A 22,301-nucleotide genomic window follows, 5' to 3' on the forward strand; every position below is an offset into this window, starting at 1 on the left:
GTCAGTTTCTCAATCTAAAATTCATTTTGCCCATATACATACACCCAGGGCCGGCTCCAGGCACCAGCGTGGCAAGCAGGTGCTTGGGGCGGCCACTCCGGAGGGGGTAGCAGGTCCAGCTATTCGGCGGCAATTCGGCGGACGGTCCCTCACTCCCGCTCGGAGCGAAGGACCATCCGTCGAATTGCCGCCACAGCGCAATTGCGATCGCGGCTTTTTTTTTTGGCTGCTTGGGGTGACCAAAACCCTGGAGCCAGCCCTGCATACACCCCACCCCAACACCTTACTTCAAAAAACCATGGCTCAATTCTTGATTTTGTTCGGCTGCTTTTCTGGGTCAGTGGGTTTGATTTTATTTTTTCAATTTGAACAACGTCCTAGATTCCTAGAGATGGGTGTTACAGAACATAATTGAGGATTATGCAGCAGATTAGTACATGATGAAGAAAAATGTAGTGCCAAGAACTGAATGCATAATTTTCTAGCAATCAATTTTTATGGTGTGCATTGCTTCAGAAATTGAGCTGTGCATGTGCCACAGTTCTTTATTATTTAATAACAAGTGTTTGGACACAGTAGATTTTACAGAGTTCCTTATTTCTGCATTTGTATGTTGCATTATTTCACCATGCAGGAAAGTATTTTTTGTCCAAGGAGTCATTTGAAGGCCAAGGCGTAATTTTGCATTCTTGTTGACAGACACTGCGTGTACACCACCACATCTAGCATCAAACTCATTGTTTGAGACTTGGGCCTAAACTTCGAAACAATGCCTCCAGCGCTGTGGGTGCAAGTATCCTCACCTGCAATTGCACCCATTCAGAAGCCTACCTGCACTTCCAGACAATGTCGCTGTGCTGTCTGAAGGGGTACAGTGGCACCCACATTTAACTGTAGACTCAAAACTGTATCTGCAGTTGTGAAGGTCAGGATCATGCTCCGGTAAAAAACAAGGCCCAAATCTGTTGGCAGCTTCTAACCCTAAAGGCCTGCTGGCTTGGGACCAAAGTAGGAAAATAACTTGATGTTTGTAAATAGTCCCTATGGCTTTGGTTAAATTATGAATAAGGTTAATTGTTTGCTTTATGGCCCCTATTCTGCAAACAAAACCTGTTTCATCCAGGAAGAATTCTGCCACATTTTTTGAAAGCTGGCTACCTAAAATTACTCTCCTAAATCCAGCATAAAGAGTGTGTTTTTTTTTCTCTTTTCTCTTCTCCCCCAAAACCCACCAGCAGTTCCCATTGACTTCAGTGAGACTTGTGTGTCCTCAAGAGCTCTGAAAGTCAGATGACATATTTACATGCAGATTTGTCCTAGAAATCAACAAAGGCCAAAATGTGTCATGGATCTGCAATGTCTTGTTTCTCTTTTGGTAACATTTCCCAGTTAAAGGAAGAACATGTTATGGTTATACCAGAAAATGTAACCGAACTCCACCTTTATGTGCAAGCAGCTGATTGGAGACTACTGCCACCAGGTAGCACAGAGAGCAATTGAAGAACCCATGTAACCCCATGACCATGTAACCACATCTTCCTCCTCAATCAGCGTTTTGCACAGCAGCTTTGTGGGAGAACAAGGCTTGTTCAAGACGGTTTATTTTTTCCAGGAGCCCCCTGAAGCAACACTTATTTTAAAAAAAGTGACCTTCAAATGCACAGTGTCAAACAGGCAAGCCTAAAAGCACCAACAGCCGCACTTCGCCCTACGCTCCTGCCCTGGCCACAGCAACGATCAAACAATGAACATTCAAAACTGAGCTATTTTCTGCTAGAAACAAAATGGAACTCAGACTCAGGATTCCCAGAAGTAGGAAAGACTAGACTGGCTACTAGGTGCCTGAGCACATGGCTAATCTGTAGTTCATAGTCCAGCGCTAGATTAAGGTAAATACATGGGTCTAGGGCACTGGTGGGTAACCTGCGGCCCGCAGGCTACATGTGGCCCATCAGAGTAATCCATTGGTGGGCACCAGACAGTTTATTTACATTTGCATGGTCGCCACAGCTCCCAGTGGCTGTGGTTTGCTGTTTCAGGCCAATGGGAACTGCAGGAAGCACAGGCCACAAGGACATGCTGACTGCCGTTTCCTGGCCAGGAACAGCGAACTGCGGCCGGGAACAGTGAACCACAGTCACTGGGAGCTGTGGGCAGCCATGCAAATGTAAACAAACTGTCTGGTGGCCCGCCAGTGGATTACCCTGATGAGCCGCATGCGGCCTGTGGGCTGCAGGTTGCCAACCACTGGTCTAGGGCCACAGCTCCTGGAATCCCATGATTATATTGGCATCTCTGCTTTCATTTGGAAATAAATGTATTTCTAGCCCTCTTGGTTGTAAAAAAAAAGCCTTGAAAATGTGTCCTGAGCTTAGCTGGTGCAGTGATGCCTGCCTAAGTCTGCAGATAGCCTGAAACAACAGTTCTGATGAGGTGAAGTACCACATTCATCTCAGTGCAGTTGCTAATGAGACACCTCCTCCTGCTCGGAGCAGAGAATTCTGTGGTGCCATGCAATCATGGCTCTGCTGCATTGGTATTGGCAGGAGCCCCTGCACACAAATGCGGAAACTTTGAAAAGCATGCAGGGAATATAGCAGAACAAGTCCCATTATGACTTTGCTTGGCTGGGTGGGGTTCCCCTTCAGGTAGGATGGACTGTAGTCCACACAAAGTTAGATTGTTGGGTAAACTGATGCTTCCTACTTCTCTGGACCAACACGGAGCTGTAGGAGGACCCCACTAACCCAGGAAAAGGCTCTAGTGTGGGGGCCTTTGCCACTATTAGCTCAGCAGGGAAGGGGCCATAGGAAACCCTGATGTGTGGTTAGGGCCCTGGATTGTCACAACCTGGCCCTGGTGTAGTTACCAATGTGCAGATTCGGAATGACTGCTGATGGCTTTAATGAGACCACAAAGGTCCTCTGACTATGCGTGATTTACATTAGAGCATCTGGCATTTATTTAGGAAAAACAGACCACCCTGTGCCTACAGTCAGTGGTAGAAAGAGAATTTCAGTAATGACAACCAGGTGGCATCACGAATAAGGCTGCTTTTTGTCAGTGCAGGAGTGTTTTGCCACCCAATCCTATACTATACAGATGTATAATTTCATCTTTCCCTTGCCAACATGGATTTCATTTATTATGGTTCACATCTTGTATGTCCCCTCTATTCCTGAAATCTGACAGTATCTGACCTTTATTATCCTTCAATGGATTAGGCCCAGGGGAGGAGACTGCATACTGCACTTGCTACATCTGTATCACTGTGTGGTCTACCATTGATCAGAATCCCATTCATCATGTGCTAAGGGACCACATGTGTCCACAAGAGGTCATTCCAAGTCCAATAGTCAAAGGTCATATTAAAAGACAAACTGTTTCCCTTCTGCAAAGACCCTGGGGAGAAGTGTTTCAGGGTTGGGAGAGCCAGGCCATTAATGTGAATGCTGCCTGGATTTGCTGGAGACCTCCCTCCATATACACACAAACCTCCCAAGCATGAATATTTCTCTTGTTTGCAAAGGAGGATATGTCTGTCTGTGGTAGGGAACTGAGACTCCTTAACAGATGGAGTGATTCTCTGGGAATACAACACAAGAACAACAACTTTGAAAGTAGTATTAAAAGCAAATGAATCATGTATTTGCACTTGCATTTGAATGGCTGCTTGTTTGTTTAAGGACCTTTGCTTCCAAAGAGGGAGATTATCAGATTCTTGGGCCTAACTTTCTGGGATGAATTCTCCGCTGTGCCCAAAGAGAGCTCAAGAACAGAGGCTGCTAGGGAGCCAAGTGGAGCTCCCTGATTCTGCTGTGCCTGGCTTCGGAGCTATCTAATGCTGTGGGGTGGGGGGGCCATTAACATGTGCCACTAGTGTAACTTCCCTAAGGGACGTTGTGCCAGTGGAAAATGGGGTGTGTCCGGAGCTTCACTGTGCCATGTCCCCTCCCTCTCTCCCCATGCTGGGCAGTGCAGTGACAGACTTAGCAGAGATAGCGGTTACACTGGCTCCGCCTTCTTCATACCAGTGGAAACTCCTCCTACACACGAGGAATTCTCAAAGGGGTTCTCTGGCCAGCTTAGGTTCACCATGTGCTTTGTACTTATGGTCTTCGAAGTCACAGGAGCTGTGCAGAACATGCCGGTTTAGGGATATTATGTGTTCTCTGGCGGTGGGGGGGAGGAAGAGGAGGGAACTGCACTACCACCATTTTCTCTCTAGTGTATAAGCACTATGAGCTTCAGCTACATAGAAGATGATGCTGAATAGCGTCATGCACACCAATAGTGCTATGGAAACAGACTGAACTTTGAATATGGCAGAAACAATATCCCTGGCTCTTGTGCTCTAATTCCCTGAAGTCTGCGTGCCAGGTTCTTGGTATTTGTAAATAGATTTTGTTACAAGCAATAATCTTTCTATAGATAATGCCTTTCATCCATTTTTCACCCACCACAGAAGCGTAACTCCATCTAGAGTGCAATGTGGCAGCTACTTGTCGATACAAAGCAATGAACAGGTTGCATGAGTGTCTTTCCTGTTGTTATAATATATAAATTTTTGCTTAAACTATGTTAAAGAGTATTACAGTTGCAAAGTGAAGCTCTCAAAAGTCAGCAAATGTCACTGCTAAGGGTGCCTGAATGACTTTAGTTCAGGCCCCTTGTGCAGGGGAACAGTTATTGATTACAGTATATTTCCAGAGGATCCCTGCAGCCACCAGTGCACAGAATGGATGGGGTGCAGTAGCTCAATGAATGGATCTATACCTCATTAACTCCCCATCATCCAAACTGTCAACTGAATGAGGCAAGGATTCTCTGAATCACTGCGTGAGTTTCCTGCAAAATAAATAAATAAATAAAATAAAATAGAAAATGGTCATAATTACAGACTGCATCATAATGCATGTACATAAGGGGACAGAGTTACGGTATTCAGGTAACATTAACGTTGCCCCCCCCCCAACTTTCAGATTCTGCTTTTTGAAGCCTTTGTGTTCATGTAATACAGTAGTTATTTTTGATATAACAGCCCAATCCCCACCCTCCATCAAAGAAAGATAAAAGAAATCAATTCTGTCATATAGAATGCTGTATCCTGCACAAGATGCCCACTCAGTGAAGCAAGGCCACATCAGTCTATACATCACTGAACACAGGAGGGAATGAGGCAAAGTTCCAAAAGGTCTGTGCTCCCGGAAGTTCTTCTACACACACCGGCATATGAACTGACAAATTGCTCTCCACTCTCATAGCCATGCAAATGCATAGCCAAGATAGCGATGAGAAATCAGAAATTACCTATGTGCAGTGCCAACAGAAAGTTAAGCAATCTTTGTTGGCTTTAAAAAAATGCAAGGGAGAGCACAAGATAGCCTTTAAACCATTACAAAATCAACCAAATCTAAATGGATTTTCCCCAGTCCGCAAAATGGTGTACGGCTAACGTAGGGATTAGTTCTGTACCAAATGAGAAGTCTGTACCAAAATCAGAGACATTAGAGCTGTTCAAAAAAAAGACTGTAACATTATTTTTAATATTAACAAAAGTGGCTTTTGTTTTTTGTCTTTGATAGCACAAAATCTTACTCACTTGAAAATGGCTGGACTGTTTTGGTCAGACTTTTCAAAATGCAGGGCCAGACTAAGAGATGGCCAAAGTCCCTTTTAGAATGAGCTACTTATATAACATAAAGGCAAGTTAAACTATAGGCACAAAATGAATTAAAATAAATCTGTGTTCAGCAACTCCCTGCTACTGTATCTGGTCTGTATGTTTCAAGTCATTTTGACGGTATGCTAAAGCAATGATGCGCTGTAGTACAGATGGTGTTTTTCATAATTCTATATCAGACTGTATCTGCACAGCCCTATCACTTCAAAGATCACGAACACGAATCTGGAGGAGCCGTCAGCAGCTAAAATCAAAGCTAAGTCGGGGCCAAGAAACTAATCTTCAAACTTGGCTTCCATCAAATTGTTTAATAAAGTTACTGCAGCCCATCTTCTATATTCTAGGATAGACTCTCCTCCACTTCTGTTAGCGAATGGAAGAACAGGTGGTAAATGAGAAAGATTCATAAATATGAAATTCCTCTAAGAAAAAAGCAGCAATAAGGATGCAAGTGCCTAAAAATAGTATGTAAACGAAACAATTAAATTGTATAAAGTCTGTTCTTGTGTTATGATCCCAGGAAAATAAGCATTTGTTTGAGGGACACTGTCAATTTAAAAATCATGCTCCTGTCTAAAACATTCTTACCTGCTATTGGGACATATAACAACTAACAGCAGGTACCGGGCAAAAACACTCCTCTATTTTCTGTTTGCTTGTGCATTTGACTGCACTCAGTGTATAGTCAATTTCACTCGTTTGTGTGGGTCTTTCACATGGCAGCAGAGGAGAGAAAAACAAATTTAAAAAATAGGAATCAGACTATAAAGCCACAGGCATTAGCAGAGGGACAGGTGTAGTACCTGCCTGAAACTATTAAACTTTAATGAACTAAATTTGAAGTTCAGTGTCCCTTAAGTGGACTTTTGCCTGCTACAGTCATACCACCTTCTCTGGACATAGATATTCATACATGGAATTCTTCATGGTTATTAAGTTATTTGGAATTCTTACACCACCTCTTAATTTTACTTTTAGTTTTAGCATCGCTGTTCGAGTTTAACCCCTAATATATCATCCCTTGGACAGAAACAGGAGTCCATACATTCAGGATACAGGCACCGGCTCATAGGGCTCTCATAGGTATAGCTGTCTCCACTAGCTTATCAGTGGTAGTAGAACAGAAGCATAGAGCACAGGGCCGGCTCCAGGCACCAGCTCAGCAAGTAGGTGCTTGGGGCGGCCAAGTGGAAGGGGCAGCACGTCAGGCTCTTCCACAGCACTTTGGCGGCGGGTCCCCCGCTCAGAGGGAAGGACCTGCCGCCGAAGAAGAAAGCGGCACGGTGGAGCTATCGCCAAATTGCCACTGATCGTGACTTTTTTTTTTTTTTTTTTTTTTTACGCCGCTTGGGGCGGCAATAACCCAGGAGCCGGTCCTGATAGAGCAACTACTATTTGAAGCGCATTGTGTAAATACTTTCAATTAGTTTTACAAAACCAAAAGGGAATGTGCACAATGTGATCCACAGGGCCGGATTCTTTCTCATTTACAGCAGTGCAAATCAGGAGATCAAAACAGGTAGAAGAGAAGAATCAAGACCAGAGACTGTTTCAAAACCAAGAGATTAACATTTGGGTTTGTGAGTTTAACATCAGCTGCCCTGGGGGAATGATCTAACCCAAATGTATGAAACAAAAGCATTTCCAGGAGGGTTTTTTTCCTCCCATATTACTGTCTTCCTCAGGTAATTATTATTCTCTAGGCTCTTTGAATTTTAGTGTCAATGCCAGCTAGCTTTTTTTTTTTTAAACACACTATTTTCCCCCAGAAGGTCAGCCTAGCATCATTGCAGCTGCATTACAGAGTGATTTCAGTCTTTGTTAAGGTCTTCTTTGTGTGCATGCAACCCAATATGTGTTAATGTTCCAGCCTTTAGTCAAGGGCTTCTGACCTTCCATCTCAATAACTGAGTCACTGCTGCAGTTTCATGGAGCAGCCTCTTAATGTGATTTCCATTGCACAATAAATTATATCACAAATGGGTGAACGTGATGATGTGCACGTCCTCATGAAAGAGTGGAGATCTGAAGATGAAAGCCCTATTTTGTAAGTGTTTTAAAAAGTATATTATAGAAACAAAGCTATGGATAAATGCTGGAAAGGACTTATATTGTATGACTCACTAACTTTTGTCAATGGCTGCTAGCATTAGCTGGATAGCATGTAGGTGGCAAAAGTGTAACGGATAACATCCTTCCCCCCAAATATATAATAACCCAATTAATCTTTAGATGAAGGCATGTTTAATAGTTTAGAAGCATGTTTAATAAGTTATTATAAGTGCTTACATAACCTGCATGTGAACTCTGTCATGTTCCTCTCTAGTGGCTATCACAGAGGATAACAGCCTACTACTAGTACCAGCTAATGGAGCTTCTCCTTTAGCTCAAGTTGCAGAGGTCCATGCTGCAGTGCTGATGGTCTTGTGTTTAAACACTGTTTCTGATTTGCAATCATCTTTACATCTGAGCCCTGTGTTTACACAATAGCTTTCACCATTGCTCCCCCCAGTGGAGCTACATAAGTGGGGAATTGAAGGTCTCATTTTTAGCAGTGTAGACAAGGCCTATGAATATACTACAGAGGAAAAGCTCTCTCTTGTGTTTTTTTTCCTGGTTACTGAAACCACAGATTTATTTTTTCTCATTTAGAACTGGCAGAACTAAAGCCAATAAAACCTCTAGCAGGCATAGCGTATAATTTTAAAGTATTTTGCCAATATCACATTACCTTACCTGGGGATTTTTGAACACAGCATATTTTTCATTTTTTTCCAAAAACAGAACCTTATTTTCACTGTCCCGGGTCCAGTCTGATAAGATTTCGATAACATTTTCATGGTCTTCAAAAAACCTTTCTACAGGGACAAGAAAGATCAGTGTTAAGATAAACACACACTCCAGAGGCAGCAGACAGAAAGTCCTGTCTTGGAATATAACCATTATCTGATGTTCCTTCAAAAAGTCAGAGCCCTGCAGTCCCTTCGAGTTCAGAGAAGGGAGCTGAGCCTCATGAAAATGGTGGGGAATGAAAGGGCAAGGCAACTCTGTAGTATGTAGCTGTGGCATCCTATTGGTGCTAGCTCCATGTGTAGGATACAGCACATGTGTTAGGGGGCACGGCTAGCCAGGTGGGGGATGTAGTCAGTACAGCTGCTCTGTGTAGTGTGTTTTATAATGAAGCTAGCTGTGAAACTGAACATAGATTAATGGCTGCAGAGCCAGCATTAACTTGTCATGCCCTGCACAAGCCTTTTATCCTTGTTTCCAAAGCTCTGATTGCTGATGTTGTCTTTCTACATCTCTGAACGGACACTGCAAGGAGTGGTGCAAATGCTTTGCCACTGGAAGCGCACGGGCACCCTTGTCCCTGAGCAGCTAAGTAAGGGTGCAGCACACCTCTGCAGGTTTCCCCAAGAGCACTCTTGCTCTACTTTCAACAGCCATTGGTGACCACACTCTTCAGACAACTTGGACTGCACTGATCTGTGAGGAGATGAGGAAGCACAGTCTGATGGCCTTTTCTAGTGTTTCATACCCTTCTGAGACTCCCTCAAATGGAAGGGTACTATATAGTCCATCAACACTCAGTTCTGACGATTTAACAACTGTGTGCTTTCAAATGTGACAGAGGCTCAGCTGGGGAGCCTGTCTCAATGTACTCAGCTGTTCCTCAGCAACACAAAGCTCTGTAATACTTTTAATAAAACCACTGACAATATCAACCGCTGTATAATTACAGGTAAGGAATAGAAGGGTAAATTGTGCCCTAAAAGCTATTAATGTAACTTGGAAATAACTTTCAAAACAGTGGCCCTAACAGTAATCCCAGCCACAATGGCAGTACAGAAGAATACAGTTGACTCTAAACCGGGGTAAAAGCTCTTTATGTGGTTAAATTGCTCTGTTGCAAAATACAGCCCAATGTTGTACCACACTAAAGCCCCAGAAAACCTTCATGACATTTTTCAATATGCAATTTATCTGAAAGAATAGATATTTGATTTACATAACCACATAACGTGTATGATAAAAACATATGTACAGTACTCTACCAAAGATGTTCTGATACAGAAATAGCTTGGACTTTTTTCAGAATATCTACTCACTAATCTGAAACATTGGCTTCTTGGGCTTGCTACTCAAAGAAATATTAAAAACTGATATACTAGAACTCTCATGCAGGGAAATGACGTAGAAGAGTATAGTTTCTTTGTACAAATGTTAAGATTAGAGCTGGCCAAAACATGGGAATTCCAGTTCATGGGAAATTTCAGGGCAAAATAAAATAAATAAATATATATATTTTTTTAAATTTCCCATGAAACAGAAATCCTGAAAAAAACTGCTTTGTTCCCTGAGAATCTGACAGCTGCTGAATGAAAATAGGAGTGTGAAAATTCCCAGAATGTCATTGTCACTCAGCAGCTGCCAGGTCTCCCAGGGCTGCCCCACCATGCAGACTGCTCTGGGTTGGGTACCCCCCAGCTTCCCAGACTCCCAGTCTTGTTGGGCTGGCATCCTGGGAAGCCAGCTGGGTCAGGAGTCTTGAGCCCTGGAGTCCCTGATCCCAGGCAGTCCACAGGGCAGGGATGCTCCAGAGCTGCAGACCGTGGGAACCTGTCCCCAGCCTATCTGTGGAGCTGTAAGCTGAGCCTCAGTTGGAGCCAGGGTTCATCCCAGGGCTGGCTTCTGGCTCCACGACAGGGATCCTAGCCTGGCATGGCAGGGCCGCCCCAGAGCCATGGACCCTGGAAGACTGGGCTCGTTGGAAGCTGTGCAAGCTGGCAGGTTGTGGGAACCTGCCTGGTTCACTGAGAGTTTACCGAACTCAAGATGTTTCTGTGAAGCATTTTGGGTTCAATGAAGTGTCATTTTCTGATGGAAGTCTGTTGTAGTCCAGTAAGTCTGCTTAATAAGAATGTTAATGGTGCTATTATAATCCTGTGAACAAATGTACAAGAAGGAATAAACAGCAGATTGCATTTTAAAACATTTGAAGAGAATTAACGAAATCTTTCTGCCACAGTATTTTTCACACCAGCGGAAACAGAAGACCTCCTGACACATACTGCTCCACCCTACCCAAAATACCTTTCTACAAATGAATAAACTTTATATCCAGCTCATTTGGTCCAGAAGATAGGGCAGGGCAGTGAGATTCAGGAGACTTCAACACTATTCCTGCCTCTGCCACTGACCTGCTGTATGACCTTGGGCAAGTCATTTCCCTGCCAGTTTCTGTCCTTCTACTTAGATTGTAAGATCTTAAGTGCCAAAAATGAGGGGCTCTAAATACAGCTGGAACTTCTGATTGCTACGATACAACAAATAATTTATATTTCTTTAAAATGTCTGAACACCAACCCCAATTTCTTCCCCTGTGATTTCCCCTATATCCTCTGCCTCTGGCTGTAAGACAGGGGATTCAAAATGGCATTTCAGATCATATAAAACACACACAGGTAAATGCCATGGTCCAATGGTTACAGTGGTTCAGGAAAGAATTTGGCCCTATGCTATCCAGTGTTCAGGGATTTCTATCCAGGTTAGACCAGACCAGAGAGAGCAACTTCCCAAAGCAAGGAAACACTCTAAAATTATTCAAAGTGATGTCTGTGCCATTTCTTGCACCATTTCCAGTCTCTCTTTAGTTCAGATAAGCAGGTACAGGAGATGGTGGCAATATTGCTTCATGTATCATCTTAATGGGGTAGAAAGAGTAGATAGGCAATTACTGTATCTGCCACTCCCACCAGTAGATGAATGTCTCCATGTTCAGAGGCATCCAGACTCTTTTCTAACCATTCACCACATCTGATTTATATTGTAGAAGGATAATTATTCCTGGGACTTTTTGGTCATGAGCTTGATGTTACCTTTCTTAGCACGTTTTCAAATCTGCATTGGGATATTATGGCCAGGTGAGTTTATACATTTACCGTTCTAAGGGCCATTTTCAGTTTGCAATTTCTCCAGACCAGTGCCGCACAGGGAGAAGGTCATGGCAGTATTTCTTTCTTCATTAATATATTTTGAACATGGCCCAGAGACAGACATTTGTGATAGTCCAGAGGGAAAGAACCTTCCATCCCATTCAGGCCTCGAGGCCTCTTTGAAACCACATCGATCAAATTGTACCAAACAGCATGTGAATTCTTACCCAGCTGTCCCCTAGGGGCTCAGAAGCCAGCCGTAGCAGGCATGTTACTCCTTGGGTCAGGAGGCACCACCAGCTGAGTGGCAGCCCTACTGAAGAAGAGGAGCACTATAGCGTACATGACCTGTACGTAAAAAAGCAGCCACAGGTGAAGCACACCAGAAATGACTGACATGCTGCTCAGAAATGTTTGCTTAATTACAGCACTAGTTGGCCCAAGCAAGATCACTCTGGCCAATAGCACTCCACCACTGTACTCTCTCTTCTAAGACTTTAGCTGGGGTTTTTTGTATAATCATTCAACTGGTTCATTTTGTGTGTGTGTAAAATTTGAATAATGAAAACAGCCATTAACAGGGAGTCTCCATGGTCTGCTGCCCTGAGGGGTGGGAGATACATTCCCCCAGAGTGACAGAGGCTCAGTACATCACCACACCACAAAGTTCCACCTACAGGGTGGACTGGTACTTTCTGCATCACTTTGACAGCAGGCAGTGCTCACATCCCTACAATTCAGACAGACTGCTTCAACAGTGATGCCTCCAACACAGAAAGAGCCCATAAATGCATACGTGGGCAGGAAAAACTCAGAAGTATAGTCTCACTTTTAATAATTATCAGTACCGTAGAACAAACATACTATAAGCTCAGATAGGCTCTCTGCCCTATGAAACTTACCAATTTGTAGTTCTGGGTATATTTCATACAGACACCAATCCACATTGCAGTCACAGTGGGTCTTCTCAAAGAGGTTGTCTAAAACATCTCGTGCCACCTGTCGTTCATCCACCATCAGGGACTTACTACTGTTATCATTCATGTGCACCTTGACGACAAGCTGAGTACAGAGTCATATAGAGTCAGTTAATTTCAGCAGAGAATAAAAAGTTAGGCTGGTCAAGAATCTGCTAAAACAGATAAGAAAGATTAAGGCTGAAGGTTATTACTGATTCAAAGGCACCACGTACTACACTGAACTGGGAGAATAATATATCTTGGGAGCGTTTACATTCTGTTGGCGCCAAAGAAAATGATCTGTTGTAAAAAAAGAAAATTAAACTTGGTATTGGGCGTAATTCAAGGAAAGGTGAAATAGTTCACAGAGAGATTGCAGAATGTCAACTCTGCCTCTCTGAAGTCTAGTAGATGTACAATGAAGGAAAATGCTAGGCAGAGTAGCCAAGTACAAAGTGCTCTTAATGAAGGCTAGAAATAAATGGTTACTTATGGAACTGTGATTCTTCAAGATACGATGAAGATGTGTATTCCACTTGGGCGTGGATTTGCCTAGTAGTACCTATAGAGGAGCGGTGTTCATGCCGCATTGCCATAGTCCATTCCCTGGCTATGAAAGATTGTACTGCCTCGACCCCCGTCAATTCCTTCGCACTAAACACACACAGAGGATGGAGGGTGGACTGTGGAATACACATCTGTATCGCATCTTGAAGAACCAGGTTCAGTAAGTAACCATTGCTTTTTCTTTAAGAAGATGCAGCCATGTATTCCACTTAGGTGACTCACAAGCAGTACCCACCCCAGGAGACAGGGCTCAGAGTCTACCCAAACAAGGATGCCCTAACAAAACTTGCATCCACCGTGGAAGATGCAGTAATGACATACTGGTTCATAAATGTATGTACGGACAACCATGTAGCCGCCCTGCCAATGTCCAGTAGTGAGAGGTTACTTAGGAACGCTACTGCTGTTGCTTGCGATCTCATAGAATGAGCTCGCACCTGCTGGGGGGGAAAACGGGGGGCGTAGCCAAAGCTATCTCATATGCAGTTTTGATACAGGATTTCATCCATTTAAAGATCGTCTGTGAAGAGAGTACTTGACATGGTCATATGATCTGCGTATGAGGCAAAGAGAGGCAAAGCACGAAACAGTTTAGTCCTGTCCAGATAGAAGGCTAGAAATCTTTCTACCCATCAGATCCATTTATTCAGTGTCCTTACCCTTGGTAGTGGACTTAAACCTGCCCTGCTGGGCTCTATTGTTCACTGGGGTTACAACTAGAGAATTTGGGGATGGATGGGAGTAAAAGCTCTCAGATACCTGCACTAGAATGAAGGAGCACTTCTCCATGCACTTTGCTGCAAGTGGTACCAAAGCCAGTGTGCTCCAGCAGGCTCAAGGAGCACAGCCATCAGAGACCAAAATGTAGGCAGTCGGGCCTAGTAGTCAGAGCAGGAGTCAGATCTAGTGGGCAGAGCAGGCATCCAGGTTAGGGAACGAAGACAAGGGTCAGCACCAGAATCAACTGTCAGTTACCAGAGCCATTGGGGTAAAGCCAGAGTCACGGTCAGAAGTCAGAAGCCAAGGTCAGAGCCAGGACTGGTAGCTGAAGATCGCAGGTGAGGCGTAAGGGCAGGAGGAGAGATAAGGATCAAGCACGGAACAGGAGCATGGTGGAAACAGGAGTGAAGGCAGGGGTAAGGAGGGAGCCAGGAGCACAGCAGGAACCAGGAACAGGGTTGGGTGCAAGAGGCAGGCAGAAGCAGGGTCCAATGCAGCCACAACAGGAAAGCACCTGTTCTTCCTCCTGGCTTAAATAGCATAGTTGGACCAATCAGCTGAGCCGGGCGATCCTCCAATCAGAACTCCCATGGGTGGTGCCTTGGCTGGGGCTACAGCCCTATCAGTTCTCAGCCCACCAGGTTTCAGTAGCCATTGGGTGAAGGCCAGGATGTGGCAGCTGTCTGGAGACTCCCAGGCCTGAGTTCAAGACCCAGGACATTACATCATCATTAATAGGGAGGGCAACACCCCCAGTGGCAGATGGCTGCAGGATATCCAGTAATTTGTGGGTGTTCTTCTGCAGGAACTCTGCTTGGATACCTAGAGAAAAATCCATGTGCCACAAAAAGTCCTGGTATGCCCTGAAATCCTCCAGAACCAAAGGGGAGGAAGAGCCAGGCAGCGCCGAATCATCAGGGGATAAAGACGAAGCAGTTAATTGTGCCGGAGCCAGATTTTGCTCTTGGACTGACTGACCTGGACAGGATGACTCTGGAGGTGCTGCAAGGGGAAGGCGCCCCAGTGCCTGGGCCTGAATCAGATCAATGGTCACCACCACAGATGTGCCCGGAGATCTCGGCTTAGACAGTGAGACGAAGAGCATCCCATGGAGGCCACTAGTAAGGATAGGGCATTGGTGACCACTAGGAGCCAAGTCATGGGCTCCCACCCTGACCGAGAGACGAGCGCCAATCCTGGTACCCATAGCACTCCATGAATGGCCCCGATGCAGGTCAAGTGATGGAGAATGAGAGGAGAACGGCATCCAGGTTGGGATCTAAGAGTCCCAGGCTTCAGAGGATAAAGGTGGAGCTAGCCCCGAGGTTGTGACCAACTGTTCTGACTTGTCCATAGCCCAGAATGATGAGGGAGTTGGTGCCAACGGAGGAAATGGTACTGGTGGCATCGAGTACACCTTCGTTGTTTCTGGTACCGCACCAGCGTGGATCCCAAAATGTAAGGGACTGGGGCGTAGGCAGTATTGCCGACTGGTCACAACTGGGCTGAGGTCTGCCCACCAAGGACAGTAGTTGCTGAGCAGGAGTTTGAGGAATTGCATGAGTCAGAGTTAGGCTGGAGTCGAAGACCGGAGATCAAACAAAGTCTGGTGTTTCAGCAAATTGCAGTCTGTGTGATTGCCCAGACAACTTCCTGGGGCAACCGTTGGGGTTAAAGAGGGTGTTTGGCCAATCAGAGGGCTGCAGAGTACTGTCACTTTGGGTCTCTTGGGCAGCACTTCCTGCAGGACCTACTCTCCACGGTGCTCCCTGGCTGTGCCTCTGCATGGCCTCCCAGTGGGAATATCAGCTGTTCCAGACTCCAGTCCCCAGATCCTTACACCAAGTCAGCAGTGGTACCGAAGTAATTGGTGGTGCCACAGTAACATTGGCAGCGCTAGTTGCAGGGATGCTGAAGACTTTTCCAGTGCCCTGAGCCTGGCACCAGCCCCACTTCCACTCACTGTGGAAGGTAAACATCCGGTTAGAGTGCCAACACTCACAGGTTCAGGAGCCTGTCCAGCCACCAGGGCTATAAAACACAAAGTCTTGGAAAAGTCCTGGACCCAGGGCAAGACCAGGACAGAAAGGCAGAAAAGGTCTGTTGCCACCTCAAATGCCACCAGTGCGGAATCAACCGGCGCTGGCATTGCCTTAATCGGCACCAAACTCAATGGATGCCCCAGGGTTGGAACCAGAATCAACAGTACAGGGTTTCTGACCTCCTTATGTGGTACCAGGGAGTAGTTGACCGGGATCTGTTCCATCCCTGTTTGAGCAGGTGCCGCTTCAGACAAAGATCCCTCAACATCTACGCCTGTTTGATGAACAATCTGAAAACCGAACACTGCTCCTTGACGTGGGCTTCGCCTAGACACAGCAAATACCACCGTTGGGATTCGTTGTTGGGGATGGCCCCCCCACATGACAGACCATGTTTAGAGGAACTGAGGAGAATCGGGGCAGCATCACCTCATATAGCCAGAGGAGGGGCTATGACCATGAGATGTATGCATCAGCCCTCTGTGGGCAAAATTCTCTGGCTCTGGCATGCTGGGGTGACACACACCAAACAGAAATACACAGCTCCATCTACTCGAAGAAGAATATTGAATTGGATGTTTTAGTCTTGAATTAGGAAAAGAATGGAAGAACTTTGATATGCCAATCAGCTAACCTGGGTTCATGTGCTGCAATGATGGATACCAGTACAAGACTCTGCAATAGACAGATCATCACTTACAGTGACTGACTGCAGAAACCAAAAAAGTTCGTTATCCTCTTGAAGCACTTTTTAAATGACAGAAACAATGTGCATGTTTATTGTGAGGGAGAAAAGATTAAAAAATTGCTAAAATATAAAATACAGAGAACTGCAAATACACAGTAAGAAGAATAGTCAAGTCATCCACTTGCACTGGAAACAGCAGAACAGTTCCAACGGGAACCATACGTTGGAAAATCGGGAGAACTTCTCCCAACGCTGTAGCTTTAGTAAATACTAATTTTAAAATGTTTGCATAAGAGACTCTGCAGCAGAGCAAATCTCTACTAAAGCAGAGGTAATACCACAGAACCAAAAGCAACAAGGAAATGTCTATACAGACTTTTGAAAAGAAGGACCTGGAAAAGAGCTCTGTGTAAGCTTGAAAGCTTGCCTCTTTCACTGACACAAGTTGGTCCAATAAAAGATATTACCTCACCCACCTGGCCTTGGAAAAGAAAAGCACATCAAAAAGCTAAACTGTATGTTTGCTCTGATTTCAAACCCCAAAATGTTTTTTCTAAAATAAAGAGCCCAGCTGTGGTGGAGAATATGAAGAAAGTATGTTGGACATGCATAATCTAAAACATACTTAGGGGAAGTAATATCTGGTTCTAGTTCTTTGACTGTTCACAAATATGCCTGCAGCGTTTTACACCATTTTCACAGCTCTAAGCCACAGGGTGTTTAACAGCCTCTTTTTAGAAATGAAAGATTCTCTCTCTCTCTCTCTCTCTCTCTCGAATTTTGTTTTAATTTTCCTTAAACTTCATAGTATGACACTAATTACAGCACAGATGGTATTTAGCAATAGGAAGACCATCACAGTCTAACTTCTAAAATACCCTGACTTTAAATATTTAATATCTTGCAAAAAACCAAAAGATGCAAAATAAATTGTTTGCCCAACCGGACATCACTTATTATGCAGGTAAAAGGGATAAGATGGGCTAGGATGAACCTTTTAATGAGGAAATCTCTGAGAAGATTTCCCTAGGGAGATTTCCCTTAATGACACGTGTCCTCTGGAGAGAGTGTGTGTGTCTCTGTGGGTATTGTTTCAACTTAGACACCCCAAAATTCATAGGAGACCTGCACTATGTGTCCAGAGGCCCTTTGGCTCTGGTCTCTGGCAGCCTCCTCCCCTCATGCCTTACTCAGACTGGATTGTGAGGGTACAACGCTGAACAGTGCAGCTCCTGTTGAGTTCAACTGGAATTCTAGGTGCTCCTGAGGGTCGGCCCCTTGCTGTACTGCCTATACCTCAAAGTGCCTTGAGGGGATTTAGCAATGCAACTCCATTGGCGCGATCTGGCTAAATCCATACACACCGCTTTGGAAAAGTACAGGTTAAATTTTTTGGTATCAGCTTAGGGTGATTGAATAATATTTGATCATAGATTCCAATTCCTTAAAACAGATTATAAGGATACTGGGCTTTGTCCAGATCTTGGAACTAAGAGTTATAACCTTTCTCAGTTCTGTCAGAGGTAGAGTGATAGAATATTGTTCCTCCAGTACCTGATGTAAACTACGAGTACAAGATAGTGTTAAATGTACATTTTAAAATGTACAAAAAATAAAGGAAGGATATGAAGACTAACATTATAAATAATGTATTACAATGAACTCTGACATACATACATATATACACATATACACTGTGACAGACCCAGACCAGTGGGGTACAGGAGTCTGGTAGAGGGCAAATATACTGGTCACTGGATGAGTAGTTTTCTGTTCCCTGAGTGACCAGAGCAGGGCCTGCACGAGAGTAATCAGGAACCTGCTAGAACCAGTTAAGGCAGGCAGGCTAATTAGGACACCTGGAGCCAATTAAGAAGAAGCTGCTAGAATCAATTAAGACAGGCTAATCAGGGCACCTGGGTTTTAAAAAGGAGCTCACTTCAGTTTGTGGTGTGAGTGTGAGGAACTTGGAGCAAGAGGCACAAGGAGCTGAAAGTAAGAGTGTGTGCTGCTGGAGGACTGAGGAGCACAAGCGTTATCAAACACCAGGAGGAAGGTCCTGTGATGAGAATAAGGAAGGTGTTTGGAGGAGGCCATGGGGAAGTAGCCCAGGGAGTTGTAGCTGTCATGCAGCTGTTACAGGAGGCACTATAGACAGCTGTAGTCCACAGGGCCCTGGGCTGGAACCCGGAGTAGAGGGCGGGCCCGGGTTCCCCCCAAACCTCCCAATTGACCTGGACTGTGGGTTCTTCCAGAGGGGAACGTCTCTGGCCTGTTCCCCAACCCACATGGTGAATCTCTGAGGCAAGAAAATCTGCCAGTAAGCGCAGGACCCACCAAGATAGAGGAGGAACTTTGTCACAACACATTCAGTTGTATATTAAGTTAGAATTTCAATATTTTAAGTCCTACCTTTTTAACCTTCGCTTCCTTCAGTTTTTCCAATGCAAGTTTAATCTTGTCGGTTTTTGCTTGTGTCTCTAGTTCTTCCTGAAATAACAGCAAGATATTCAAAGGCTCTCTGTTAAATAAATGAGCCAAGTGCCATGTTTCTATGCAAATAGCTGTTCATAGTTATTTAGACCTACATCACAAGGCCTATCAAGGGAAACTTTATTGGCACAGGTGCCAGCTACACTAAATCAATGGACACTGATGGCTTAGCCCCTGTTTGCCCAAAACTTAATTCTGATTCACAAGACAAAGGCTCTCTGTTGCCCAGCCATGTATCTTTCACAGGATATCGAGATGATTTGGGCAATGCCTCACAGATTGCTGTAGAACATGGAGACAGGTCTCCCCTATGCTCACATGGAGATAACTAACATACAATAGATGTGGCAGTAAGGTCTGAATTGGAGACAGGTCTCCCCTATGCTCACATTCAGATAACTAACATACAATAGATGTGGCAGTAAGGTCTGAATTGAACTTGTAAAGGGAAAAAAGTGATTGCACCTCGGGGTGCAGTCTGGCTGCTGAATGACACAGCATTGTGGACAGTAGCATGGAATAGCAAACTTATTGCCTCTCAATTTATGACTTTTAGGGCTCAGAGAACAAGCATTTCCAGGATCATATTGACCACCTGGTTTGCAACCACATCATGCACAATTTGAATCCCAAGTCACTGTAACAGCTAGAAGTGCCTGTTTTCCTTTGTGGGGGATATAAAGATTATGACTGTTTCTCTCTGACATGGACTTTCCAACAGTTCTCCATGCCTTCGTCACCTCACGAGTAGATTATTCTAATGTATCTTTATAAGGGGCTACACTTAGGTTGGTGACCACCTCTAACTTCTGAGATCATGGCTACTAATGCAACGCTGAGACCTCTGTTTACCTCAAGATCCTCTGCCAATTCCCCAAATTCAGGGCTGTCTCTCCTCAGTTTTTCCCCATTCTCCTTGCCCTCAGGGAAGAGTCTCTAGTTTGTACAGTCACTGGTGATATTTTCAAATGACCAGGGAGGAGTATAAAAATATTGCTCAGCCAATCTGCCCTGGAGAAAAATTTCTTCCCAACCCCAAATATGGCGATCAGCTAAACCCTGAGCATGTGGGAAAGAGTCACCAGCCAGACACCCAGGAAAGAATTCTCTGTACTAACTCAGATCTCACCCTATCGAGTGTCCCATCACAGGCCATTGGGCATATTTACTACTAATAGTCAAAGATCAATTAATTGCCAAAATTATGCTATCCCATCATACCATCCCCTCCATAAATTTATCAAGCTTAGTCTTGAAGCCAGATATGTCTTTTGCCTCCACTGCTCCCCTTGGAAGGCTATTCCAGAACTTCACTCCTCTGATGGTTAGAAACCTTTGTCTAATTTCAAGTCTAAACTTCCCGATGGCCTGTTTATATCCATTTGTTTTTGTGTCCACATTGGTACTGAGCTTAAATAATTCCTCTCCTTCCCTGGTATTTATCCCTCTCACATATTTATAGGGAGCAATCATATCTCCCCTCAGCCTTCTTTTGGTTAGGCTAAACAAGCCAAGTTCTGAGTCTCCTTTCATAAGACAGGTTTTCCATTCCTCGGATCATCCTAGTAGCCCTTCTCTGTACCTGTTCCAGTTTGAATTCATCCTTCTTAAACATGGGAGACGAGAACTGCACACAATATTCCAGATGAAGTCTCACGAGTGCCTTGTATAACGGTACTAACACCTCCTTATGTCTACTGGAAATATCTCGCCTGATGCATCCCAAGACTGCATTAGCTTTTTTCACAGCCATATCACATTGGTAGCTCATAGTCATCTTGTGATCAACCAATACTCCAAGGTCCTTCTCCTTCTCTGTTACTTCCAAGTGATGCGTCCCCAGTTTATAACAAAAATTCTAGTTATTAATCCCTAAATGCATGACCTTGCACTTTTCACTATTAAATTTCATCCTATTACTATTACTCAGAGTCCAGTTTACAAGGTCATCCAGATCTTCCTGTAGGATATCCTGGTCCCTCTCTGTATTGGCAATACCTCTCAGCTTTGTGTCATCCACAAACTTTATTAGCACACTCCCACTTTTTGTGCCAAGGTCAGTAATACAAAGATTAAATAAGATTGGTCCCAAAGCTGATCCCCGAGGAACTTCACTAGTAACCTCCTTCCAGCCTGACAGTTCACCTTTCAGTATGACCCATTGTAGTCTCCCCTTTAACCAGTTCCTTATTCACCTTTCAATTTTCATATTGATCCCCATCTTTTCCAATTTAGCTAATAATTCCCCACGAGGAACCATATCAAATGCCTTACTGAAATTGAGGTAAATTAGATCCACTGCGTTTCCTTTGTCTAAAAAATCTGTTACCTTCTCAAAGAAGGAGCTCAGGTTGGTTTGGCACGATCTACCTTTTGTAAAACCATGTTGTATTTTGTCCCAATTACCATTGGCCTCAATGTCCTTAACTACTTTCTCCTTCAAAATTTTTTCCAAGACCTTGCATACTACAGATGTCAAACTAACAGGCCTGTAGTTATCCAGATCACCTTTTTTCCCTTTCTTAAAAATAGGAACTCTGTTAACAATTTTCCAGTCATACAGTACAACCCCTGAGCTTACGGATTCATTAAAAATTCTTGCTAATGGGCTTGCAATTTCATGTGCCTGCTCCTTTAATATTCTTGGATGAAGATTATCTGGGCCCCCCGATTTAGTCCCATTAAGCTGTTCGAGTTTGGCTTCTATCTCGGATGTGGTAAGATCTACCTCCATATCCTCATTCCCATTCCCATTGACCTAGAAGAGTGGAGGGAGACGGGGCAGAGCTGGGATTAGAATGCAGTCCTTTCTTGGTCTCAATCCCATGTTCTACGGGACAATGCTGCAGTTTTACACAGTTGAGCAGGCCCTCCATAGGGCCAGAGGTCACACTAGCTGCTGAGCACAGGAGCCAAGTCAGTTGCAAGAAGCTGGCCAGAGCTGACAACAACCCTAGTATTGTACCATTAGTAGCAGCAGCCTGGACTGTAATTAATTAACCTGGGGCCTTCCTAAAAATCTAGGGACCTACACTCAAGATTTTCACAGACCCTAAAGGCCAGTCGCAGGTGTCTATAAGGTGGGAGGAGCAGCATGAATACCTTACTCTCTACTAACAAACAAACCAAAAAATCAGTGACAAGCTTCCTCTCCTACCGGTAGTAATCAGTTTTCATTAATCGATGGCTGTTCAAATCTCTCACCATAAGGGC

The 22,301-nt window shown here is 44.3% G+C and overlaps 1 protein-coding gene across 8 annotated transcripts in view; it reads right to left on the bottom strand.

Moving 5' to 3' along the window:
* Positions 1-22,301, bottom strand: part of APBB1IP (amyloid beta precursor protein binding family B member 1 interacting protein) — a 109,220-nt gene that overhangs the window by 35,640 nt on the left and 51,279 nt on the right. For all 8 annotated transcript variants that reach the window (XM_065582954.1, XM_065582959.1, XM_065582958.1 and 5 more), the window contains exons 5-7: positions 19,008-19,085; positions 12,522-12,681; positions 8,420-8,541 (exon numbers count right to left, since the gene is read on the bottom strand). In XM_065582954.1, coding sequence (XP_065439026.1) covers positions 8,420-8,541; positions 12,522-12,681; positions 19,008-19,085 — 360 coding nt within the window. The remainder of the gene's footprint in view (positions 1-8,419; positions 8,542-12,521; positions 12,682-19,007; positions 19,086-22,301) is intronic.

This window comes from Chrysemys picta, chromosome 2, assembly GCF_011386835.1.
Source record: "Chrysemys picta bellii isolate R12L10 chromosome 2, ASM1138683v2, whole genome shotgun sequence".
Classification (NCBI taxonomy): domain Eukaryota; kingdom Metazoa; phylum Chordata; order Testudines; family Emydidae; genus Chrysemys; species Chrysemys picta.